At 38.0% G+C, this 27951-nt stretch overlaps 1 protein-coding gene across 1 annotated transcript; it reads left to right on the plus strand.

Annotated features, from left to right (window-relative positions):
• Positions 1 to 961: 961 nt before the first annotated feature.
• Positions 962 to 27951, plus strand: LOC140165482 (extracellular matrix protein 3-like). The gene is made up of 12 exons (XM_072188772.1): positions 962 to 1022; positions 15623 to 15931; positions 17110 to 17214; positions 17472 to 17741; positions 18865 to 18972; positions 19804 to 20085; positions 20662 to 20787; positions 21681 to 21926; positions 23899 to 24003; positions 24661 to 24909; positions 26036 to 26143; positions 27658 to 27951. Exons 1-12 carry the CDS (start codon positions 962 to 964, stop codon positions 27927 to 27929), a joined length of 2241 nt encoding a protein of 746 aa, XP_072044873.1. The 3' UTR covers positions 27930 to 27951.

The following is a 27951-nucleotide window of genomic DNA, read 5'->3' on the forward strand; positions in this document are numbered from 1 at the left end:
CCGAAAACAAAACTGAGGAAGGGACGGCTAAATTGAATTTTCTTCAGCCCCTCCCCCCTCCGGAAGGAGCTCTCGAAGTGACATGGAAAGAAAAAAATAATCATTGGGCCCTACATACTATCCCTGACTTGGTAACTCGGGTCCAATCTGGTAATTTGGGTCCCGGACTTGGACTTGGGACCCGACTAAGTAACTCAGGCCCCCAAGATAGTAACTTCAAGTTCAAGCCCCAAGATAGTATCTGACTTAGTGGCACGGGCCCCTAATTTATAGTCAGGCCTGAGCTATTAAGTCAGGTCCCAAGATATTTTTTCTTTCCATGTCACTTTTGGGGGATCTGTAGGTTGTTAATTTTAAAATCTTGATAAGAAAAACATCTAAATATTTTCAATTGATATTTTGGTTATTTCTTTACAGATGAAATTTGAACTTTATTGAAGGAACCACTTGCAGCAACAAGCTAAAGCAAGAGACAGATCGAGATGAAGATATAGTGATGATGTGTTAAGTAAATGCTCCATAGCAATCACCTGTGCCATATAGAATGTCGGCGCTTCAACTAAGTTCAAGTGACTTTAACTATTGACAGAAAAAGACATTGTCAACATAATGGCTGTTACAGCCTACATGTAACTAGCTAGCTGGTAGCCATCGCTTACTGATAATTTGATATTTTACCACAGTGGAACTCATAATTTATAATTATGCTAATGTGGACTACAATTAAGTCAACAAATCCTGGACACAGTGGTAACTAGGCAAGTTAAAAAGGCGAGTTAAAAAGAAAGGCGACTTAAAGAAAAGGCAAGTTACCCCCCCCACAGAGATTAGGGATTTTTCAATTACTCCCATAAAGTAAGCTAAAGGCGAGTTACGACAAAGCCATGAAGTCCGAACGGCGAGTTACAACAACACAATCAAGTCGGCGAGTTAAGACAACATTATCAAGATAGTTACAGCAATGCCGTTATATGATGACACTATGACAGGGAAATTGCTTTCACTAGTTGAAGTTCATGATGGTGAGAAAAAAATCCATTTTACCCTAAATCAGATTGTAATCTTAACTTGCTGATAAGACTTGCCATAACTCGCTGATGGGACTTGCCGTAAATTTTAACTCATCGATGGGACTTGTCATAACTCGTTTGCTGGACTTGCCATAAAAATCTTAACTCACCGGCGAGACTTCCCGTATTCTCAGCAGGGGTCAATCTTTAATCTCTGCAGGGGCCAGGGGAGTAACTTATCTAACTCGCCATTTTCTTTCAATCTAACTCGCCCATTTTTAACTTGCCATTAATTAGCTGTCCCCTTTGGGACCGTTCACAAACACTTGTAAGGGGGGGCCTGATGCAAAAAGGGGACCCTCCTTAGGGGGGCCCTGAAAAAAATGACCACAAATTTTCCTGGAAAAATTGAGTTTATATGCTTTTCTATGGGTTGACCCATAATTTTCATGTCAAAAAGGGGGCCCTGAAATTTTCGAGGTCTGTAAAGGTGGGGCCCCGGTCCCTTACCCTGGTAGGCTACATGACTTTTGTATGTGCCCATTTTACAGACTGAATTATAATAAATAAATAATTAATAATAACCTAGTAGGTTAGACATGTACCTGTATGTATTAAACAGTGGACAATAATTAGACAATGTTAATTTTTAGTGATCCTAGCATACTCTTTTTATATCATTTTTAAGTAGATATCCACAAAAGAGGTTTATTCCCAAAATTTCAGTTGATTCCAATTTTGCATTTGTGAGGTATGCATGTTTTTGTGTACGACACTGATGCTAAGGCTATCTTAATTAAATCCTGTGTCTCAAAGCTTATGAGAAATTGAAAACCTAATGCGGAATGCTGTGTTTTTTACTGTATTTTTTTATGTGTCAGTACAGGATTTCGGACAAGCATTTTGTGCAAAATACAGTATATCCAATGTTGCAAATGTTGGAATAACAGACAAAAAAGTAACTGCTACAAACTATTATTCTTCTCTTTTATTATATTTGTACATTTGTCAGTACAATGTATATCATGTATTATTGAAGTTGTGAATTGTGAAATGAATGTTTCTTGAATTGAATTGAATATATTCGTGTTCAAAGTTTGCGAAAAAATCAAAAACTTGAAATCAAATACGAATTTTGAGTTTTATTTTCGCCTTTTTGTTACAAAAAATAAAGAGATAAAAAAATTAATTTTTTGATTTTCAAAGAGGACTACGCGCACGATTTTACTAACACGCGCGGTAGCTTTGAGACACCGGATGTAATTAAGATGGCCTTAGACATTATTTGTTTTAATTTTGTTCTACAGCCTGTCTCAAAAAATTATCTCCTGTATCAATAAATTCAATTATGTATTTACTAGCATCTCTCAAAAATAAGTTAACTGAGTAATCTGAATACCAGTTATTTCATGTTAAAAGCAGGGTTTTTTTATTGATTTTTATTTAAAATGCAAATTTTCTTAGTGTATTTTTCCAATTAAAATAAACTGATGCTTGTTTGAATCATATTGACCATATCAAGTTGTAATCCTTTTTTGCGTGTGCTTTGTGCACCATGTCAGTCATGTGATAAAAAATAAAATGAAAAGAAGTATCATGTACCAGTATCTGTGTGCTTGTTTTCTTTTTTTGTTTAGTCCTTTAGGGCGAATTTCTCGACGGGTGGCTTAGCAGTTGGCTTGTCTAGCCTCAAGGCTTAAGAGGTCGTAAGACCAGGCTTAACTGAAAACGCGTTTCCCGAAGCACGGCTACCATAGCCTCGAGGCTTCATTAGCCTGTGGGCCAGGCTTATAGGATTAGTCCCAGGCTTCGGTAAAATTTGCATTTCTCGAAATCAGTCTTCTATAGCCGTAGTCTACACAAGCCTGTTAGGCCAGGCTTACAGCGGCTTTTCTTGGCCCTGCCTCAGAGCAGGTCTTAGGTCGTAAGCCTTGGTCTATTTCAATTTACAAATTGTTTAAATTGTAATGCAAAGTTTTTCTTTCATAGTTTGACGGTCTTTCAATTAAGATGAGTAAGCAGTGGCGTAAGTGCCCCCTGCTTGCCCCTCAAATGAAAAGGGTAAATTAGGCCTACTTCTGAGAGTTATTAATTAACCTCATAATTGGTCTTTTTAAACTTAAAACCCCAATTTTTAAGGTTAAATAAATTGCATTTATTGCACTTTTGTACCATAGGCCTATGTCACCAGTTTAGCTTAAATATGGCATTTGTAAACTTCTTTTGTCGCCAAAAGGTGCTGCATTCACTATACTTCAAGACAATTTTTCCAACCCCATCTCGCCATGTCAAAAGGAAATCTACGCCACTGTTCCGGGGACACATTCCAAGCAGATCCCATAAATCCTCAGACACACCCCCCGTGATCATCATCAAGACCTATATGATTGCACTACTGTCCGTATCCCGCCTTTAGTTTGATACTCTGACCTTTTCGTAAGTATGTATAATTTCGGAGTGCCTATATTATACCAGGTTGGACATCAATTTAATACAATAGAAGAAGGACAATAACATGCATATAATATTGCTATATCTTCTACTTAAATAATTATAAAATATTGTACCAACAGATAACATCATGTGAGATCTGAGAAGACTATACTGAAAATATCAGCAGTAGACTGATAGCACGTTGGTTGTCAAATAATATCCTTAAATAATGTTTTACTTTTAACAAACATTCGAATGATATGTTTGAAGTGTGAACAATTTTTGCTTTACTTTTTAGGGGAATCACAGTTTCCTTTCCATTAGGCTTACAGTTTTACCCTTTATGGGATGCAAAGAAAAATCACGAGTAAAAAGCATAGACGTATCATTCATGCAAGTTGGACTCATAAAAAGTCAAGTGGAAATAAAATAATACATCATAAAAGACAAAAAAACAGACACAATATTCTTTCATCAAGTTGTGTAGGCCTACGGTATAAGCCCAAGCACAAGACCGCGGGTCTAGGCTAGTCTTTGCACTGGGAACATTGCGATAATGAGACGGCAACCTTTAAAGTACGGTAGACCGTGAAGGACAACAGATTATGCGCATCTACCTCTTCAGCCTATACAATTAAGTCGCTGGTAGAAAGGGACGAGGTTGTCAAGCGTTAAGCCTGCAAGGCCACTAAGACTAGGTTGAATTTGCGTTGAAGAAATCCGGCTAGAGTTAAGACTATGGCTTCGAGAACGGGCTAGGCTTAGTAGCCTCAAGGCCACCTTAAGCCTAAGGCTTACTAAGACTCCTGTCGGGAAACTCGCCCTTAGGGACTTACTGGTATCAATATTGGGTGTATTTGTGGGTGATAATTTTTTCAGTTTGAGGGGTACTACACCCCCTGCCCAATTTTGTGCCTATATTTTGCATTTTTCTCAACTAGTGCATTGGTGACAAGTAAGATATGTATATTATAGGGGCAAGGGCTACAACTACTGCACTGGAAATTTTATTTCAACACACTGAACACAGACAACAGTTGTGGAGTAACAGTCAAAAATGAAGGAAAACCAATATTTGATCAATAAGTCAATAACTACTTTCCTTGAGTTCCTGAATTTTTAGTGCAGTAATTGTAGTCTTTGCCCCTATAATATACATATCTTGTCACCAATATGCACAATAATTTTGAGAAAAATGCAAAAATAGGCACAAAATTGGCCAGGGGTGTAGACAGTATCCCCTTAAGAGGGAATCAACCATTATCAAATGAATGTAAACATTTTGAGCCAAGCAACTGAGTAAACAGTTTCCATCAAAATCAGGCCTCTAGTCAAAATATTAATTGGTTTCTTTTGTGATGCGTTCACATTCACTGCTTGTACAAAAAAAGGCATACCAGCAATTTTAAAAACATTTGTGTGCTTGCTGGTATGCCTTTTTTTTTGTACAAAAATAATAATTTTCATATAAACAGTTTGGTTTTGGTAAAAAAACCGTTAAAAGGGAGGATTCATAAATACTTTGGTGGGCGGGGGTGTTGGAACCTCGGACATCAAAAATTTTTGATACCCCTAAAAAAAGCGTGGATTTATTTATTTTTATTTCCCCTTTCATGGCCTAAACTTTTTTTATTCCACCCCCCCCCCCCCCCCCCCTTCATGTCCTAAAAAAGAACTCATTAGCCAAAAATTACCGTTAGTGTTTTACACCCAAAGTGTGAAGTGCGCAAACTTTCTTGATATTTTGATCCCCCTATTAAGAACTGAATTTTTGTTCCCCTTTTCGGACCCAAAATGTTTTTGATCCCCTATTTCCGCCCCAAGGTATTTATGAACACTTCCTAAGAACATTCAAATGTCTGATTTAATATAGGCCTATAAAGGTCATGAAAATGTGTTAAATTTATTAAAAACTCCACAATAGGCCTATAAACACTTTTTAAATGTCAAAATATTTTTTGTAAATTATTGATTTTATTAAAACGTTCAATGCCCATTATAAACCCGACATTCTGTCTCACTTTTAGCGGTTGCTTTAAAAGAAAGATCTTGTGAAGGCACGAAGGAGGGGGGGGGGGGCAAAATTCTTTTGTTGAAAGTAGGACAGCGTGATTTTTTGTTCTTGGTTTTTGGGGACTAATATGATACCCAATCAGTTAAAGTCGAGAGTCATGGCTTTTTGTGATTGAGTCTTTTATTTTTAACCAAAAAGTTAAAAGTAAGAAAAATATATGTTTATAAATGAAAAACGTGTTTCTGTGCCAAAACATTAATAATAATAATGATACGAAGAAGAATATTAAAGAATAACTTGGAATAATAATGATTCTGGCAATGAAAGTGAATAAATAACGAAACCATTCAAACTCGGCTGTTGCTTTCCAAAAATCTATAAAGTAGGCCTAGCCTAGGCCTACTGTCTCAGTACCGCTACCCGCTGGCAGATGATAACATGATTGTCCAGACTTCGACAATATGCAAGCCATGACGCAAGCTCATTACTTATTCATGATATAGTCTCCTTAGCCGCCATGTAATTTAGCGCCATGAGCGGGATAAAACTGGCGGCGTTAGAGACTACGTCATATAAACAAGTGCATACTGCGCAAACTCAAGCCCAAAATCTGGGCTTGGAGCGCTCCTGTTTTTTTCGTGTTTGGAATTCAGGTCTCGAATAAGGCAACGTGAAGGATTGTGGGTAAATAAAAGGCGCCGCCATTAGAGGCCAGATGGATTCAGGCTATGCGATCGGGCTCAAATTTGGTGGGTGGAATCCTTGATACGAGGGGAATATATGCCCGAAATAAAATTGAGGTCAAGCGAGGTCAAAGGTCATTACGGAGGGGGGTCAACTTTCAAACTTTGTCCGATCGGGCTCAAACTTGGTGGGTGGAATCCTTGATACAAGAGGGCGCAACACTAAATCACTCCGCATTTTATGTAACAACGAAATTCGGCTAATATAGTCCATAGTGAACATGAGATTGTAGCGACCATATCTACCGCCATGTTCACTTTAAATCACTCAATATTGGCTCATATGAATTCGACAAGTGTCTTTAATGATAACATGCAGAAAAAAACTGGACAATTGATCTCAAAAGCAATTCTCTGTGGCGGATTTAGAGAAAACCCCATTTTGAAATGTGAGTGGTGAGTTTAGTATATTTTTAGCTATTTTTTTTTGCACCGCAAAATAGCGAAAAAAGTCAATGGTCATCGATATATGCCGACAAATGTTTTGGAATCTAGAGAAACAGAGCTTTAATTTGATACCAAATTTATTTTGCCAAGTATTGCAGGGACGTCAGGAATGGCGCTTGAAGTAGGCCGAATTCACACGTTATCCTATGGGACGCTGAATTAGTACTGCGCCCCCTTGTAACGGCCGTCGTTATGAACGCGTTCCTTTTGCATTCTTCGCGCAAAATAAGAGATGCGCTTCACAAAATGTGTTCTATTTCAATCATGATGATAAACAAAGATTACAAAAAGTCATCCTCATGAAAAATTATTGGAAAAAAAAACTTTATTGGCCGAGTAGGCGCCTCCAAAGTCTAGATATGCGTCCAAAATCCTCAAAAAGGCTCAAAAATGGATTTTAAGGTTAATAGACATTGTTAATCTGCATGAAGCCGTTTTGCTGAATATTCAGTAGGCCTACGCAAAAAGATCGTAATTGTTACCACTGGAACGGGGGGGTATTTATACTTCAAACTCAGTAATAAATGATTTGCAAAAGAAAATGGCAACACTGATAATCTAGAAAAGAAATTAAACTTGGTTCAAAGACGTGCTCAAATTGTCGTATGTCACTAGTTTTGTGGGTTTTGTACAAACTTTCGCATATTGGAGGAAAAGTCGAAATATTCGATTTTCGGCATTTCGGCACTGATCTTTAAAACATCATTTCTCTTTAACGGAATGTCGCAGAGACATGAAATCTTCGGTGTTGAGCTTCAAATTTGCTCTAGTTTACATAATGAGTAATAAATGTGGATTTTAAAAACTTTTAACACCTTATAACGGCCGTCGTTATGAACGCGTTCCTTTTGCATTCTTCGCGCAAAATAAGAGATGCGCTTCACAAAATGTGTTCTATTTCAATCATGATGATAAACAAAGATTACAAAAAGTCATCCTCATGAAAAATTATTGGGAAAAAAAACTTTATTGGCCGAGTAGGCGCCTACAAAGTCTAGATATGCGTCCAAAAATCCTCAAAAAGGCTCAAAATGGATTTTAAGGTTAATAGACATTGTTAATCTGCATGAAGCCGTTTTGCTGAATATTCAGTAGGCCTACGCAAAAAGATCGTAATTGTTACCACTGGAACGGGGGGGGTATTTATACTTCAAACTCAGTAATAAATGATTTGCAAAAGAAAATGGCAACACTGATAATCTAGAAAAGAAATTAAACTTGGTTCAAAGACGTGCTCAAATTGTCGTATGTCACTAGTTTTGTGGGTTTTGTACAAACTTTCGCATATTGGAGGAAAAGTCGAAATATTCGATTTTCGGCATTTCGGCACTGATCTTTAAAACATCATTTCTCTTTAACGGAATGTCGCAGAGACATGAAATCTTCGGTGTTGAGCTTCAAATTTGCTCTAGTTTACATAATGAGTAATAAATGTGGATTTTAAAAACTTTTAACACCTTATAAGAGGGCGCAACACTAAATCACTCCGCATTTTATGTAACAACGAAATTCGGCTAATATAGTCCATAGTGAACATGAGATTGTAGCGACCATATCTACCGCCATGTTCACTTTAAATCACTCAATATTGGCTCATATGAATTCGACAAGTGTCTTTAATGATAACATGCAGAAAAAAACTGGACAATTGATCTCAAAAGCAATTCTCTGTGGCGGATTTAGAGAAAACCCCATTTTGAAATGTGAGTGGTGAGTTTAGTATATTTTTAGCTATTTTTTTTCACCGCAAAATATCGAAAAAAGTCAATGGTCATCGATATATGCCGACAAATGTTTTGGAATCTAGAGAAACAGAGCTTTAATTTGATACCAAATTTATTTTGCCAAGTATTGCAGGGACGTCAGGAATGGCGCTTGAAGTAGGCCGAATTCACACGTTATCCTATGGGACGCTGAATTAGTACTGCGCCCCTTGTAACGGCCGTCGTTATGAACGCGTTCCTTTTGCATTCTTCGCGCAAAATAAGAGATGCGCTTCACAAAATGTGTTCTATTTCAATCATGATGATAAACAAAGATTACAAAAAGTCATCCTCATGAAAAATTATTGGAAAAAAAAAACTTTATTGGCCGAGTAGGCGCCTACAAAGTCTAGATATGCGTCCAAAAATCCTCAAAAAGGCTCAAAAATGGATTTTAAGGTTACTAGACATTGTTAATCTGCATGAAGCCGTTTTGCTGAATATTCAGTAGGCCTACGCAAAAGATCGTAATTGTTACCACTGGAACGGGGGGTATTTATACTTCAAACTCAGTAATAAATGATTTGCAAAAGAAAATGGCAACACTGATAATCTAGAAAAGAAATTAAACTTGGTTCAAAGACGTGCTCAAATTGTCGTATGTCACTAGTTTTGTGGGTTTTGTACAAACTTTCGCATATTGGAGGAAAAGTCGAAATATTCGATTTTCGGCATTTCGGCACTGATCTTTAAAACATCATTTCTCTTTAACGGAATGTCGCAGAGACATGAAATCTTCGGTGTTGAGCTTCAAATTTGCTCTAGTTTACATAATGAGTAATAAATGTGGATTTAAAAACTTTTAACACCTTATAAGAGGGCGCAACACTAAATCACTCCGCATTTTATGTAACAACGAAATTCGGCTAATATAGTCCATAGTGAACATGAGATTGTAGCGACCATATCTACCGCCATGTTCACTTTAAATCACTCAATATTGGCTCATATGAATTCGACAAGTGTCTTTAATGATAACATGCAGAAAAAAAACTGGACAATTGATCTCAAAAGCAATTCTCTGTGGCGGATTTAGAGAAAACCCCATTTTGAAATGTGAGTGGTGAGTTTAGTATATTTTTAGCTATTTTTTTTTGCACCGCAAAATAGCGAAAAAAGTCAATGGTCATCGATATATGCCGACAAATGTTTTGGAATCTAGAGAAACAGAGCTTTAATTTGATACCAAATTTATTTTGCCAAGTATTGCAGGGACGTCAGGAATGGCGCTTGAAGTAGGCCGAATTCACACGTTATCCTATGGGACGCTGAATTAGTACTGCGCCCCTTGTAACGGCCGTCGTTATGAACGCGTTCCTTTTGCATTCTTCGCGCAAAATAAGAGATGCGCTTCACAAAATGGGTTCTATTTCAATCATGATGATAAAAAAAGATTACAAAAAGTCATCCTCATGAAAAATTATTGGAAAAAAAAAACTTTATTGGCCGAGTAGGCGCCTACAAAGTCTAGATATGCGTCCAAAAATCCTCAAAAAGGCTCAAAAATGGATTTTAAGGTTAATAGACATTGTTAATCTGCATGAAGCCGTTTTGCTGAATATTCAGTAGGCCTACGCAAAAGATCGTAATTGTTACCACTGGAACGGGGGGGTATTTATACTTCAAACTCAGTAATAAATGATTTGCAAAAGAAAATGGCAACACTGATAATCTAGAAAAGAAATTAAACTTGGTTCAAAGACGTGCTCAAATTGTCGTATGTCACTAGTTTTGTGGGTTTTGTACAAACTTTCGCATATTGGAGGAAAAGTCGAAATATTCGATTTTCGGCATTTCGGCACTGATCTTTAAAACATCATTTCTCTTTAACGGAATGTCGCAGAGACATGAAATCTTCGGTGTTGAGCTTCAAATTTGCTCTAGTTTACATAATGAGTAATAAATGTGGATTTTAAAACCTTTTAACACCTTATAAGAGGGCGCAACACTAAATCACTCCGCATTTTATGTAACAACGAAATTCGGCTAATATAGTCCATAGTGAACATGAGATTGTAGCGACCATATCTACCGCCATGTTCACTTTAAATCACTCAATATTGGCTCATATGAATTCGACAAGTGTCTTTAATGATAACATGCAGAAAAAAACTGGACAATTGATCTCAAAAGCAATTCTCTGTGGCGGATTTAGAGAAAACCCCATTTTGAAATGTGAGTGGTGAGTTTAGTATATTTTTAGCTATTTTTTTTTGCACCGCAAAATAGCGAAAAAAGTCAATGGTCATCGATATATGCCGACAAATGTTTTGGAATCTAGAGAAACAGAGCTTTAATTTGATACCAAATTTATTTTGCCAAGTATTGCAGGGACGTCAGGAATGGCGCTTGAAGTAGGCCGAATTCACACGTTATCCTATGGGACGCTGAATTAGTACTGCGCCCCCTTGTAACGGCCGTCGTTATGAACGCGTTCCTTTTGCATTCTTCGCGCAAAATAAGAGATGCGCTTCACAAAATGTGTTCTATTTCAATCATGATGATAAACAAAGATTACAAAAAGTCATCCTCATGAAAAATTATTGGAAAAAAAACTTTATTGGCCGAGTAGGCGCCTACAAAGTCTAGATATGCGTCCAAAAATCCTCAAAAAGGCTCAAAAATGGATTTTTAGGTTAATAGACATTGTTAATCTGCATGAAGCCGTTTTGCTGAATATTCAGTAGGCCTACGCAAAAAGATCGTAATTGTTACCACTGGAACGGGGGGGTATTTATACTTCAAACTCAGTAATAAATGATTTGCAAAAGAAAATGGCAACACTGATAATCTAGAAAAGAAATTAAACTTGGTTCAAAGACGTGCTCAAATTGTCGTATGTCACTAGTTTTGTGGGTTTTGTACAAACTTTCGCATATTGGAGGAAAAGTCGAAATATTCGATTTTCGGCATTTCGGCACTGATCTTTAAAACATCATTTCTCTTTAACGGAATGTCGCAGAGACATGAAATCTTCGGTGTTGAGCTTCAAATTTGCTCTAGTTTACATAATGAGTAATAAATGTGGATTTTAAAAACTTTTAACACCTTATAAGAGGGCGCAACACTAAATCACTCCGCATTTTATGTAACAACGAAATTCGGCTAATATAGTCCATAGTGAACATGAGATTGTAGCGACCATATCTACCGCCATGTTCACTTTAAATCACTCAATATTGGCTCATATGAATTCGACAAGTGTCTTTAATGATAACATGCAGAAAAAAACTGGACAATTGATCTCAAAAGCAATTCTCTGTGGCGGATTTAGAGAAAACCCCATTTTGAAATGTGAGTGGTGAGTTTAGTATATTTTTAGCTATTTTTTTGCACCGCAAAATAGCGAAAAAAGTCAATGGTCATCGATATATGCCGACAAATGTTTTGGAATCTAGAGAAACAGAGCTTTAATTTGATACCAAATTTATTTTGCCAAGTATTGCAGGGACGTCAGGAATGGCGCTTGAAGTAGGCCGAATTCACACGTTATCCTATGGGACGCTGAATTAGTACTGCGCCCCCACAAGGGGATTACATGCCCGAAATAAAATCGAGGTCAACCAAGGTCAAAGGTCATTACGGAGGGGGTCAAATTTCAAACTTTGTCCGATCGGGCTCAAACTTGGTGGGTGGAATCCTTGATACGAGGGGATTACATGCCCGAAATAAAATCGAGGTCAACCAAGGTCAAAGGTCATTACGGAGGGGTCAAATTTCAAACTTTGTCCGATCGAGATCAAACTTGGTGGGTGGAATCCTTGATACGAGGGGATTACATGCCCGAAATAAAATCGAGGTCAACCAAGGTCAAAGGTCATTAATCGCCGCGCCGCGACGCCTGGATCCGATATGTCAAACTTTGTCCGATCGGGCTCAAACTTGGTGGGTGGAATCCTTGATACGAGGGGATTACATGCCCGAAATAAAATCGAGGTCAACCAAGGTCAAAGGTCATTACGGAGGGGTCAAATTTCAAACTTTGTCCGATCGAGATCAAACTTGGTGGGTGGAATCCTTGATACGAGGGGATTACATGCCCGAAATAAAATCGAGGTCAACCAATGTCAAAGGTCATTACGGAGGGGTCAAATTTCAAACTTTGTCCGATCGGGCTCAAACTTGGTGGGTGGAATCCTTGATACGAGGGGATTACATGCCCGAAATAAAATCGAGGTCCACCAAGGTCAAAGGTCATTACGGAGGGGTCAAATTTCAAACTTTGTCCGATCGGGCTCAAATTTGGTGGGTGGAATCCTTGATACGAGGGGAATATATGCCCGAAATAAAATTGAGGTCAAAGGTCATTACGGAGAGGTCAAATTTCAAACTTTGTCCGATCGGGCTCAACTTGGTGGGTGGAATCCTTGATATGCCCGAGATACAATTGAGGTCAACCGAGGTCAAAGGTCATTATGGAGGGGTCAAATTTCAAACTTTGTCCGATCAGGCCCAAACTTGGTAGGTGGAATCCTTGATACGAGGGGAATACATGCCCGAAATAAAATTGAGGTCAACCGAGGTCAAAGGTCATCACAGAGGGTTCAAATTTCAAACTTTAACAGTAACAGTATTATAGTTATAAGAAAAATCATAAAATTTGGGTCCCTATTTTCAAGGTTACCTATTTCTCCAATGCTTAAGCAATGAAATATATGTCACTTATACGTTGAACACGGATCGATTGGCGCGAGGTTCATATTGGTGCGTATGCACCAAATATGTATCTTGTACAGTTACAGTACTTGCATGTCATTTGGTGCATGATGTCCACAATAATTACAATACCCTGTACATTGAAATAATTGCAGAATTTAAACAATCTCGCGCAAAGGAATCGTTGATGACACGTTGAGAAGGTTTATATGCGCATTCTGAGCATGGGATATTAACGCCTGAATACAAATTTGAAGAGATCATTGTAAAAACAAATTGCATGTCGTCTTCGATAGAATTCCAGTCGTAATTACTGAGACTTTAGCTCAAGCTTTTAAAAGCACAGCTACCCAAGCGGGCTGGGGTCAGAAGAAAAGCAAGATATTTAGGGATATAAGTATTTGGGGATATAATTTAGAATTGACGGTTTTGATTACGGTTATATAAAATAAGTATAAAGTTTAAAATTTGGGATGATGGTCACGTTTCCAGATTAGGATTAGAAATAGGATTTAGGGTTAGGATTTGGAATTACGAAATGCCCAATTTATCTACCAAAATACATTCACAATGGCCTATTTAATCGGCCTATTGTACAAATAATCTACCACTTCATGAATGGCTACCGTGTATCAAAATTAAAAAAATGTGTTAAACTTTCTCCCTATCTTTCCTCCTACGGTTTTGTTAACAATGCAGTTTGATCGTCCGTTTTAGTTGCAGAATTTGACAAGCCTAAGATTGGGTTTACTCAACAGACGTGGTCGGATCTAGAAGAAAATTTTGCTGCTAATAGTCCACTTACTGTTACTGTGAAAAAAAGCGACGGGAGCGCTGCGAACCCAACCTGTTGCTGTTTTGGTAAGTCGCAGTACAGATAACATTATCGTTCCATGGAATAGATTCGTCCGGTTTGTTCAGTATGTAAGCATTTTGGATTTTTGTTTTACAAAGCCAAGTAAAACTTTACTCACTACTAGTTGCGTAGCCAGCGGGGTGGCGGGGAGGGGGGCAGAGTGTCCCCTGACAAAAAATGAAACAAAAAAGTGCCCCTCTGACAAAAAATGAAAGAGAAAATCTGAAGGGCAAAGGAAAAGACAAAGGGCAAGGAGCCCCTTTTCCACCAAAATTCACCTCGATCATGGGCCAAAATAGTGTAAAATACACATTGTCACTATAAAGCCCTTTTTTATCTCGATTATGGCCGAAAATAGTGCAAAATGCAATTTTTTACGCGCGCACATAAAGTCTTATTTGGAAGCTCGAATAGTACAATCTCTCTAAAAAACTAAACCGGTATATGTATTGTATGATGCAACTGCAATATTTTTTCGTCTGTGCCCAAAATTTTTATTTTGCCCTCTCTGACCAAGAAAGCTGGCTCCGGCCCTGCTCACTATAATATCGCTATACATCGGAGGACTTCATCAGATATGAGTATGACTGATAATCTGATCCACTTTCTCGGCAAACAAGTTTCAGTGCGCAGTGGTTTCTGGTGGTGTTCCTTGGGCGGGAGCACGACAAAAGGTCTAGAGAGGTTTGGAAATCCATGGAAAAAAGAAGACAGGGCACCAATACCCTGAGACACATACTTCATATGTCATTTTAAGATTTACTGCTGAAGTCTGCAAAAGAGATTAATGAACCACTCGACACTATTTGCCTGGAAAGTGGATCAGATGACCTGCTCAGTTGTACCAGATGATGTCCTCCGATGCAGGTGGTGGCCGCATTGCATTCTCTAAATTCAGTAAATTTTCATCGTCAACCGTGTAATTGAATGGGATTATTTTGAAATTTTAGAACGCTTGAAATATCACAAACAAATTGGTCTATGTTGATAAATAATATAAATACAAGCTAAAACCGTTGGGGTTCGATAATGAACCCCACAAAACTAACCGACTATATTGGAAAATGACATACGGCCGGGTGGTTTCACAAGTTGCCGGCTCGATCATGTCATCCGCCGCCTGCTCCGATGTGTAGGACGAAATATTGTAGTGAGTAAAAATTCACTTGGTTTTGTCAAACAAAAATTCAAAATACTTAATTACATTTTTGTCATTGGCGTAGATATCTTTTTTGACTTTGGGGGGATGGGGTTGGAAAACATTTCTTGAAATATAGTGAATCCGGCACCTTTTGACGACAGAATAAGTTTATGGTACAAATGCGCCCGGAGCGCGCGAAAATTTTTGCCATTTTGAAGCTAAATTGCTGAAACATAAAAGTGGAATAAATACGCGCGTAGCGTGAAAAATTTGGGCTTTGGGGGCTAAAATGGCTAATATGCGGTTAATTTTGTCAGAAACCCACATACAGGCGTCAATATGGGGAGGGGGGGTGTGTGATTGTATGGACCATCCCCTGGAAAAATATCCCCCATCCCCCCGGGATCTACGCCTATGATTATTGTATTTGTTAAGAGAATTCTTATAATTTGAAATTTGATTACGGATTCCAACAATTGATTAGCATTATTATTTCAGTATGTTTTGATCCCATACCTGGAAGATTGCCATGCTAACATTAATATTTTCTGCTTTCAAGAATTGGAATCACTGACAACTCTGGACAATCTGGCTGAATCAGCTTCATATCCTTTCCCCGTACCTGAACCCCCACAAACCACGGAAAACTTTGACTACAACGTTAATAGCGTTGCTGGGTTTTACTCATTCCTTCCTGACGATCCCGATGAAAAGGAGATCGGATCCATTACAGTAAACAATGACTTCTGTCCCGCACCTGATGAGCAATTTGGTTTTCAATTTGGAGATCTGTCAGCTGGATTGTGTGTTGGTGATTCAGACGAAATTACTTACGACACCATTACATTTGTCATTGAAAATGATGATGGTAAGATGAATTTATGTCTTAAAAGTCTCAAAGAAATTAATCATAATTATTTTATTGACTGCAACTGCATGGGTAGTGTGTTAACTAGAGCTATATGAGATCACCTGTACACTTTGATCAGCTCGTAATCGGCGGGCCTATAGCATTTATGTCTCAACAGTCTCAAGGAAATAAAGCAATAGAAACAAATTAGTTTGATCATCGATGCTTGGTCGATCCTTATTATTCATGAAATCAATTAATTGACTTTTGTTAATTGTGATAACATATGCATCTTTGCCTGTATTGATATTGACCAATATCAATTTAGCACTAATTCTTATTAATTAGTTGTTCGTTCATTAACCCCATGAGAAATACCAAAAAGAAGTTTTCACTATCAATTGGACCAATCAGCAACATTGTTAGAATAATTGCACCACACAAAATTGGGGTGAATTATTTGCAAAACTCCATTCTGATTGGTGATTAAAGTGACGATATCATGTAATTGACCAATGAAGCAATGTTAGATCGGCAGGTAGTGCTCAGGGAGTTAATAGCAATCACTGAAGCAGCATCGACGGTCGATGCAAAGATCGAACAAATTTGGTTCTGGTGCCTATAATCATATGTCATTGACTGCACCAACAGTATAGGTAGTGAATGCAGTGTTTATTAGAGCTATATGAGATCACCTGTAGCATGATAACGATACTGTACATTAAACACATACGGCAAAATATTCCGCTGACATCGGATGACCCTCTTTGAATATTTGACATATTCCAAGCATATTGATTCATTTGAGCAAGTTTGAACCCAACTGGTCAAACATATGACCTACATGTTTGGGCTATATGACCTCGAAATCTAAAATGAAAGTCTAGCTCTAACTCTAACTTTAAACACAACTCTAACTCAGACTCTAAAATGCAACTCTAACTCCAACTAAATAACAATAGCCTACTATGAGAATTCTGTGAGATCCCAGCAGAGTTTAAAAATCTTAAAAATTATTTTCGACCAGCTTCTAGCGCCGCCAACGGCAGGAAAGAATAGAAGCAAAGTTGTCAGTCTTTGGCATGAATGTATAACAAAGTATGTCACCAAAAATATATTTGATAGTATGAATTCCTATCAAACAGAAGAACCTAGTAATAATACATAATGCCTTTTATACCTATATTTTATTTCAGTAACTTACTGCTGGGACGACATCACTTTATCAGTTCAAGAAAATACCGGGGTCGTTACTGCCATACTCACGCGAATCGGATATACAGGCGGCACTACTAGAGCATGTAAGTAACAGTGCGGATGCACGAGAATTGTGAAGTCGTCAAACCTGCGTATCGCAGATGTGATGACATAATCATCCCAAGGGTTTGTTGAAGCTTGTTGACGGTGCCAGACGTTACGTAGCAATTTGTCAATATGGTGAAAAGTTATGTGTTAGTACCGAAAGTCCAGTCTTTCCCTCTAATGCTTTTCAGACATACAAACAGAAAATCTCCAGCACAAAATTTTGATCAATATTATTTTTTTGTTTGGCCTTAAGTTGTAAGAACAGATCCAGGCTCGGCTACTGCAGACGTGGATTACGAGACAATCATATCCGGGTCATCAGATGGTACCATAGAATTTGGTCCAGATGTCACAGAAATTCCTATAATGATTGGAATCCTGGAAGATTTACAATGTGAAACTTTGGCTGCTCATGACGAGACTTTCACACTTATGATAGAAAGTCCCTCAGAAGGAAAAATCTGCACTGATTCGGCAGGAAATGTTTTGGATACAGTAACAATTACCATACTTCATGATGATGGTAAGATTATAGTTTATTAAAACCATTATAGTATTGTACTTGGCTGGGCCTATGGCTATTCTGAATTTGCAAGAGTTTCTTCCTCGAACCAAGTCATCATCTAATATTATGCTCGTAATTATATCTTCAAAATTACTGACTAAAATAGTAAAACCCTTTTTATGTTTTTAATATCAGGATAATTCTGGACTATTGTACCAGCAAACCTAGAATTACTTTCTGTACGTTAACATATGTAGTCAAGTCTGTCTTTCTGCATCGATATTGTAATTAGAGCACTTCACTCCTACTGTCCTGTTCAATTCCCCATGCTACATGGTTTTTGTTGCCAATCACTATGTTTACTCGCATGTTTTCTGTAGTTCGCCTCTTAAATTGCACAAAACAAACACATTTTACAAAGATTTCTCGCCATTCATTACTTGATTCTTTATCTACTCTATTTATTAGTAAAAAGTTATCTAAATGCATATGAAATGATGACTGGGCGTCAGTGTTTGGAACTAATATACCGTAAAATGGGGTAACTTCGGTCAGCGGGGTAACTTTGGTCGGTCAAATATATTTTTTAAATGGTCATATTTTCGTACAGCAATATTGTTTTTAGTCATATTTGGTGTCAATTTGTTAAGAAATATGTTTGGAAGAAATAATAGTCGCTCATGTGTAATTTCCTTGAAATTTACGAAAAAAGCGGGATTTTTGACCAAAAATCAGCATTTTTTTACATTTTTTTCAGAAAAAAATCAAAATAAATATTTGTGAGCAAGGATGCGTGTTTGATTAATTTTTAAGGTGTCAAATGTCAAAAAAAAACAACAACTTGCCCATATTCAGCGAAGATCAATTTTTTCGATTTTTTTCCTTCATGGAATGTAATACTGTGACCAAAGTTGCCCCAAAGGCGGGGTAACTTTGGTCGGGTCATTATTAACCCCTAGGGCACCCTTACAAACTTATTTAAAAATCTTTTTCAACTTCAAGGTGTAGAAGGGAACCCTAATGTCACAAAAAAGAGTTAATTAGAAATATAATTGGATTTGTTTGGAAGCAGTGGTTTAAAAACTCTGAAAAGTGCCCAAAGTTACCTCATTTTACGGTACCTTTTTCCTGTTTTCTTCAGTTATTTTTGCGTTCCAAAAGGAAGTCTATCGAGTGAGCGAGACTCAGAGAGAAGTCGAGGTCGTGGTTGAATTAATTGATGGTCCTCTCGATCGTGATGTCATAATTGGTGAGAAAAGGGATGATGATAATAAGCCTTTTTTTGAAATATGGCGGGCACAAAAGGAGAGGGCGTACTTTGAAGTGAGTAATCTTTTGCATGCTTCTCAGGCGGCTGATAAAAGATTACTCACTTCAAAGTATACATACGCCCTCTCCTTTTGTGCCCGCCATATTTCAAAAAGGCTTATGATGATGGTGTTGGTGACAATAATGATGATCATAGTGATGATGGCAACGACGACGACGATGATGATGATGATGATGACTTTGATGTAAATTTATATGATCATAGTTAATTACGATAACGATATTAGTACAATTTCCAAAAGTTTAAACTGACTTTCAGCACAAAAATTCACTAACCTTAAATTTTCGATGCGTGACACATCTTCATCAGAAGAAGTCCTAAGATGTTGTGATGGACTTGCCCTTTTGTTGACCATTGGCGACTTTTGATGGGCAAGTCCATCACAACATCTTGGGACTTCTTCTGATGAAGATGTGTGTCACACATCGAAAATTCAAGGTTAGTGAATTTTTGTGCTGAAAGTCAGTTTAAACTTTTGGAAATTGTTTATTACCAGCACGTATGAACTTACATTCGGATATTAGTACATGTACAGAATAATAGCAATGTTAATAAAACAACAACAACAACAACAACTATTACAAATTGAATAACAATGTCTAATTTGGTAATTTGAACCTTTGATCACAACACAAAAATTTGCGTACCTGGAACGCAATTTTGTGTGTGTCGTGATTAAAGGTTTAAACTACTCAACTGTATTTTGGTTCATGAACAATTCTAACAATGTTTGTTTTCTCAATAATCCAGACGTGATATCCCAGCCATCCAATCCGACCTGTGCAAATCCAGCAGCCGATTGCAGCGCTGATCCTGGATTTGATTACTTTCCCGCTGATATTGACACAAAGGCGCTTTCTTTCCCGGCTGGTAGCACAACTGCGTCCGTAACTGTCACAGTACAAGATGACAATATATTAGAAGAGGATCAAGAAGAATTTCAGCTAGTTCTGGTGCAGAATCCATTGGGGTTGCCAGCCTGTACACTAGATAATCCTAACGTTGTTGACGTATTGATTGAGGATGATGATTGTGAGTAATTTTCAATTCTCGCGTTTCACAATACGATGCGCCTCCTGCGGTCGCTGGGTCGAGGCCAAAATACGCAGTGCATCATGGGAAAATGAGTCGATATCCAAAGCCCGCGTAATACGAATACAATACAGGAATATGCATCATTGTGGGTTTAAATGTCATTATAATGATGTTACATGCGAATGCACACTAAAACAACAATTTACAACTATAGTAGATCCATTTTCTATCTATTGATCACAGGGAGTCCTTCGTGGAGCTGTTTTCAACATATTTATTATCACACTCGCGTGAAAATTTAATAGCAGCTAGAACGGCGATGTCGAAAATTTGACTGCCAAAAGCGACCGCTGGCGGCGCATCGTATTGTGAAACGCGAGAATTGATCTAAATTTGTTGAACGCAAAATTGACACGTGAAAATAATCATTGTTGCATCGTATATCGTTGGTTTTTCTGCATGTTCTAAAAATGAACGTGCAACTTGCATATGTGTGATCATGGTGACATTGGAAAATGTTGAAAATAATGAGCGATTTGAATGCTTACTTATACTTTACTTTGTGTATTTTAGGTTGCTGGAGTGTGGAACCGCCGCAGTTGGTAGTAAGCGAAGTCAGTAGAAATACAAATTTAATTACTTTTAAGTGTGAAAGACCTGAAGGGTCAATGGTCACTCCGTCTTTTCCTGTAACTGCAAGTAAGTTTAGTTCAAAATCAAAAAATCAAAATAGGAAATGACCTTTTCACCTGAAAATCATTTTTGACAAGCTGGGGGTAGGCAATAGTCGATCTGATTCTTGACAAAGCTTGTCAAAAATGTTCTGAGTAATAATTAAGTCAGTAAGCAGAGACAATCCTGCCAAGGTGGGACGGGTATCATTGGAAGACAGATTAATTAATACATCGAAATAATGTCCATCCTTTTGACCAATCTATCAAACTAAATGTAATTTACGCTCATCTTGGAGCTTCTTGGTACATCTTTTCAAGTGGTCCCTCAAACGTTGGCAATCTTATGCAGGTTTGTACTATGAATGAATAGTTTCACCTGGTTTGCATGCAGCTGGACAACATTCCACACATTGCATAGCCTTGTTCAATGCCTTCTCAGATTTCCTCCCTGCTCAGTTGAATTATTTTTGAGCTCACCCAGTCTGGGCTCACCAGATTACAGCTATTAATGATCGTGCGTATGCTGAAAACCCGAACTTGGGTTGAATCCAAACGAAGCGTCTCGCCCTACGGACTAGTAGGTTCAATCCAAGCTCGATCGTTCAACTTACGCATGATTATAAGTTGCGCAATCTGTGGTCCTCATATAATGGACTCCGACTTGGCGAACCCAAAAGTAGTGACAACATAGTGCTGGTCACGAGGGAGGAAACGTAGATGGCCTTGAACAAGGCTACAAATCGCAGCTAATACACCATGTACACAGTTGAATGTACATTATAATCCTAATATTTATGTCGATTCACCACTAATGTGTCAAAAGTCTGACATTCACCTCTATTTATCAGGACGTATCTTTCACAGACGGGTTAAGAGTAAACCCCCTGACATACTTCAACTACTAATTATTTCTTATAGCCATAGAAATCGGATCAATTGGGATAGTAGGAGATCCGAAAGCTTCTGAAGGATCTGACTATACTCGTACAAGAACCCAGGTGACCATTAATGGCGGCTCTACGTCAACTGATATCTCTCCATTCACGATCAAAGATGACATACTGGAAGAATCATCGGAATACTTTGAAGTTACTTTGGAGTCGGCAGATGACGGGCAGCTCTGTGGTCCGTTGACAACTACAGTTGAGATTGAAGATAACGATGGTAGGTACTTTGCATTATGACACTGGCTGGAAGCTTAAGACAGATGCAGTGCACTATTTCAAATAGGCCGCGTTATTTCTTACAAGCGTCAGTACTTAGCATCATTCATTTACGGAGCGCTTGCCTTTGCCAGCCACCATTATTAACATGATTAATATTTATGATCTTATTTGTAGTTGTCTAATTGAAAATCATTTTTCAAAGTTTTGGAACAGAAATGGTGGTTACACATGATATGGTAGTACGAATTATCATAAATATCTGGTTAATTTTATTGTATGCCCTGCTTTTATTAAACTAGATAGGCAGCCATAATAATCACTCCAGATTTCGTTTGGAAACTTTCGCTAATAGAGGTTATCCATGTTCTATAAGCTGCATATCCTATCAACGACTGCTATACCTTGTTTAGGACTTTCAAAAGAAGTACCTGCATGTGCAACCAGAGGATGTTTAAAGACATTCCCACAACCCAATGGGGTATGTCTGGCTTTTGTACACATGTGGTACAGTTGATCATACCTTGCATTAGGATTGTGTGCAAATATCTGGTGTTTTCTTCCTATTATTTAACATTCAAAACATCGAGACTTAGGAATAAAATTAATGCAGTGGGACAATAAGAATGTTTCCTGTAAGAAAATCAAATATCAGTCATAAGTCTCAACTATTAACTTGTTGGCTGCAGTTTTAAAAATACCATTTTGTGTGTGTGGCAATGGGGACTTTGCCTTTAAAATTAGGTTATATTGATAAAATTTCCCAATCATAGTGCATTGTAGGAATGCCTTTAAGCCTCCTCTGATGTGCAACCATGACTGTTTCAAAATAGCCCGCCAATGTCATGCAGGTAACTCCGAGGTCGTGCATTGAATTGGTTTGAACGAGGAATACTATGGGAATCAGCGCCTTTTGTTAGAAGTCACACATGAGTGAAGTGGATAACCTCTATTGGTAATTATACATACAAAAAATATGATTGCATTGAAAAAATTCATTTCAAAGCATGTAAACATTTTTTTACAGATATCTCAAAACACTCCCAATAATGCTGCTGTTGGTGAATGTGGTAGACTTCCAATTTATGTTACTTGTATGATTCGTTGTGTTAAATTTTGGTTTCAACTTCTAAATATGGACAATAACAGGTATCCAAAAAAAGGCTACCTTATGTTATTGTATCTTGATGACAGAGGAAAATCAACCTGGGTAATGCATGTTAAAAACATTCTTTTAATGCATGGCTTTGGCCACGTTTGGTACAATCAAGGTGTTGAAAATGAATGTCTTTTTATGTACATATTTAAACAAAGACTTGAAGATGTTGCAAAACAAAACTGGTATTCTGATGTAACTTCACTTGATAAGCTACGCACTTATTGCACTTTCAAGTGTCAATTGACTCCTGAAAAATATCTTTTTGAGGTAAAACACGCCTCATATAGGCGTTTTTTAGCTAAATTAAGGTGTTTCCAGTCATATTCTCAAGATTGAAACAGGTAGAAGACTGAATTTAGATTTGGAGGACCGGGTTTGTGATCTGTGCAGGGATGGGAATATTGAAGATGAATATCATTTTGTCATGGTCTGCAAGTGTTTTAATAAGATTCGTCAAAAATATCTTCCATTCAGGTACAGATCGGAACCGAGTCCCCCAAAATTCATTTCTCTCATGAGTTCAGATACACCATCTGACATCAATGGTCTCTCATTATTTGTTTTTCACGCTATGAAACTTCGTGAAATGATTGAATTTATGTAATTATTTCTTCATGTTATTTATATGTCTTCCTCATATGTAATTATTATGTTTGTAGTGCAAAGGGCCAAGGGCCTATGTACAAATAAATCTAAACTGAAACTGAATTGTTTTCAAATAATACACTAATATACTGCAAATGCTAAAAAAATGCATACTGTCTAACGTAAAAGGTTTATAATTCAAATCTGCCATTTTTACATATTTGTTTAGTGACCGTTCACATTGCATCATGTAATAACACTATACTGGAAAGTGGAAGGAGTTTGCCTGTTACATTGAAAAGGACCGGGGACCTTAGCACTTCAGACTCCATTCGTAAGTTATAAAACAGTCTGTTTGAATTTGGTAATTAATATCGTGATATTGAAATAAATGGCACTATTTTAGATTTCATCTTATTAAACAAAAGTAGTTTTGAAACTTTTAACGGTAAGTAGCGAAGGAAAATTTTCAGTCACCTTGCAAAATGTTTTCGGTAACAATCTAATACTATCCTCAGGCAGTAGTTACTGGCTGATTGTCTTCTTCACACCTGGGTAGTTTAGGTCTTTCTAGAAGACTTTCCAAAATAACTCTTCCCGAAATTTACGAAAGTCTTCTAGAAACACCTAAACCATTCAGGTGTGAAGAAGACAATCGGCCAGTACTGCCTGAGTATGGTAACATATCGTTACCGGCAATATTTGCAAGGTTAATGAAAATAGTCATTCATTAGTTTCCGTTGAAAGCTTCAAAACTACTTTTGTTTATTCAACTACCGAATGTATGAGCCTTCACTGCCGACACATCTTATGGTATTGAATACAAATGCTGTTTTAATTTGTTTTCAGCACTAGAGTCTCGTTAATACAAAAAGGAAGAATACAGAACTAGCAGTAGCAAATAGATTATACGAGATGACAAATTCAATATCGTCATAACAATGGCACCTGTTTTTATCATGTTTATTGTGATCATATCTTTGATTTATAGTGTTTATTACGAAGTCAGTGTCAGCGCAACCCGATATCATTGCCGGGGATGGTGATTATGGCGGCAAAAATGTACTAAGAACTTTTACAGCAATGGAGAGTACTATCACTGAAGTTATTGTTATTAATGATGATGATCTATATGAAGGCGACGAGGAATTCATCATCCAGATCGAGCGCCAAAACCAAGAGACAAATGTTAATATAGCATTGGATATATGCAGAGTTACTATTATTGATGATGATTATTGTAAGTATAACATTGCTTGAAAGCTTAAAAATATATTGAAAAAGAAGGGTGTATCTAAAGCCGGCTCAAGTAGCAGCCATCGCAGCAAGACCGGTCCGGCGACGCTATATAATAGTTTAACATTAAGCAAATAGTTAAAACATTGCTTGCTCTTTTTTTTAAATAACGAAGTCAATTTTAAGCAATTTAGAGCAGGCGATAGTTCAATTCTGTTGGCTATTGTTTCTAACTCTTATTTTGAATATTATTATCTGTTAAATGAACTTTATGTACTACGTCCATCTCTCGTCTTTGAGCATTTTGAGGTACCAAGATATCTAAATGATGAAGAACTAAAGATCTTGTACCATACCCCTGTGGTTTTACTGCCTAGTACCACTTTGTCTAGAGTGGAGTCAAAGCCCATGTACCACTCCCATGTCCCACTCCAGACATAACAAGTCCCGGGAACAAGTCACATGGGAGATCAATTCTCCCACCCTTTAGTATAAACTTTAAAAATAAACAGACCCACCCAGAGAGTGGTCCTACTCCAGACATAACATTTGACATGGGAGACTACTTGTACCATCCTCATAACAGGTGTGCCCAGAGAGTGGTTTAAAAGACAACATGTAACCTCACAACAAGGGTTCCATGTGGGTGTATACTTTTAGGACATAACCATGACCTCAGTATGTTTGTAAACATAGATTACTTGGCTAGAGTTTTGTCCTTGTAGAGTGCTCCTTTTTGCCATGTATCACTCTGCCCTGGTACAAGTAACTTATTCCACTCGTGGCCTGAAGGCCACTCGTAGAATAACTATTACTTAGATTAATTTGTTTGTTTGTTTTGTTTTGATTTGTTGGCGCATACTCAATGAGCTATTTGCGCCATCATTATTCATTTACAAATTGGACCGGAACTGTAAAATAAGACCAGTTTACAAGCAGATGAAAACTAACCTGGAAAAAACTAACATGCGGCAGTGCAGCGAGTATGGGCTGAAAACCAAATGTACATAAGTGGTCGGGAACAACTAAGGCTCGAACCCGGTACACCAGTGGTGCAATGTGAGAACATAATCGCTACGCTAAACCGTTGCCCCTTATTTTTTGTCTTATTTATTTATGTTGAATACCAGGTACATTTGAATTATCAATACCAGAGTCTTCCAAGAGTGTTACTGAAGGGAACGAAGTAACAATAACTGTCAGCAGATCAGGTTATCAACAAAGACCTGTTAGTGTGTGTAAGTATTAGAATGAAATATATCATGTATGGAAACTATAAACTATATTTTACTTATAAACTCCTTTCAGCTTTTAACCTAAGTGGAAGGAAAGAAGATAGAGAGACAAGTTGTGTTCTCCGCCCGGGTTTTGAACCACCGAACCCTCGGGTGCCAAGCAGCAGACCGGGAACAGCAAGCCACGCGTGTAACCGTCGGCCGGACAAAAGGTTTCGTGTGTATAATGTAGTTTGGCAGGATTACGCAATCGGGATCACATGGGATGCATGGCCCTGCAGTCGCTTCTTGTTGTATTGTTTTTATAGTCTATTAGCGACAGGGTTAGGAAAAAGCTTCTGAATGATTATTGAATATAAACTCCTCAACAAAAGTTCGGAAAGTTTTCTCAAGCCTCTATATCTTAGCTTATTTGTGACATATTCATATCGTGTTGCATATCAATGGATAGCTACTTTATTATTCCCTTTACAATGACACCACATTTGACACAATCACTCTTTTCACGGCCGAGTACACATCTTGTGAATGTAGTGGGTTCTCATACAGAATGTGCCAGATTGACCATAATTGACCATTATTCTGTGCTAAAACAACACAAGTCATTAACCTCAATAGCGGATGGAAAAACCATTTGATTTGATTTGATTTGTTTGGGTTTTGACGACCCTGGATAACCCAAGAAACCCTCTGTCGAAGCTTATTTTTATTGGGGTCCATTTGAACACCGGTACGGGTTGGGAACAGTCAGGGGTTAAAACCCTACTCTTTTCAAAACTGGCTGCGAGGCGAGATGCATGTACAGTATGGCTCTCTGTACACGGGCCAGACGGCTTAAAGTCCACTCCGAAGGATGGAATACTTTCATGATTCATTTTACCCAATTCTAAATGAACTATGAAGAGAGCGGAAGTCTGAATTTAATCTACAGAGGTTGCCAATTAATTTCAGACCTATTTTCCCCCAAGTCAATATCTCAGCAAATCTCCGCCCCCGGGGATCGAACTCGGGACCTCATACACTAGAGGCAAGTACTCTAACCATTAGGCCACGCTCTCCCATACGCAGACACCTGGTTCCATTCTTCAACCAGTCCGATTTGTCACAAGGCATTCAATGCCGTTGCATTGGCTACTCTCACGCACAGCACGACTAAGCTGGTCCCACAAGTGTTCAATCGGGTCAGCTTCATGATCGGGTCGAGGTCTGGGCTAATGACAGGTCATTCCATTATCTCTACTCACATAATAGGTAGTCGATGACCACCCTGGCTCTCTGGGGCGAACGTTGTCATCTTGGAGGATTGTGAAGGTATGCGATTGCAGCTTGCTGCACAGAATAATCATGATAATAGTCAATTTGGCACATTCTGTTTGAGACCCCGCTACATTCACAAGACGTGTGCTCAGACATGAAAAGGTGATTGTTTCAAATGTGCTGTCATTGTAAAGGGGAATAAAGTTGCTATCCATTGATATGCAACACGATATGTCACAAATAATCTGCTTCTTTTTCAGATATCGAAGCATTAAGTGTAGAAGGTGAAATTCCAGACGCCGCCACTTCTGGCCAAGATTACTTTGCATTGTCAAAATTGCTTACCTTTGGAGAAGGTGAAACTTCTCAGACCGTAACCCTAACCGTCAACGACGATGATATTCCAGAAGTAGTAGAGCACCTGAAAGTGGTATTGTCGAATTCAGACTGCAGGATCGGTACCGACGATGCCGTAATCATTTCAATTGAGGATAACGATGGTACTTACAAACTTGTATCTCCTTTTTATTGATAATGTGTCATTGAAGACTTTG

This window comes from Amphiura filiformis, chromosome 12, assembly GCF_039555335.1.
Source record: "Amphiura filiformis chromosome 12, Afil_fr2py, whole genome shotgun sequence".
Taxonomy (NCBI): domain Eukaryota; kingdom Metazoa; phylum Echinodermata; class Ophiuroidea; order Amphilepidida; family Amphiuridae; genus Amphiura; species Amphiura filiformis.

Bases quoted from the DNA above. Each gene is read 5' to 3' on its own strand.
- LOC140165482 (XM_072188772.1), top strand. From the start codon at position 962: ATGCCGTTATATGATGACACTATGACAGGGAAATTGCTTTCACTAGTT. The intron at 15,932-17,109 runs GTAAGATGAATT...ATTTTATTTCAG, and splicing joins TGTCATTGAAAATGATGATG to TAACTTACTGCTGGGACGAC. The intron at 20,086-20,661 runs GTGAGTAATTTT...TGTGTATTTTAG, and splicing joins ATTGATTGAGGATGATGATT to GTTGCTGGAGTGTGGAACCG.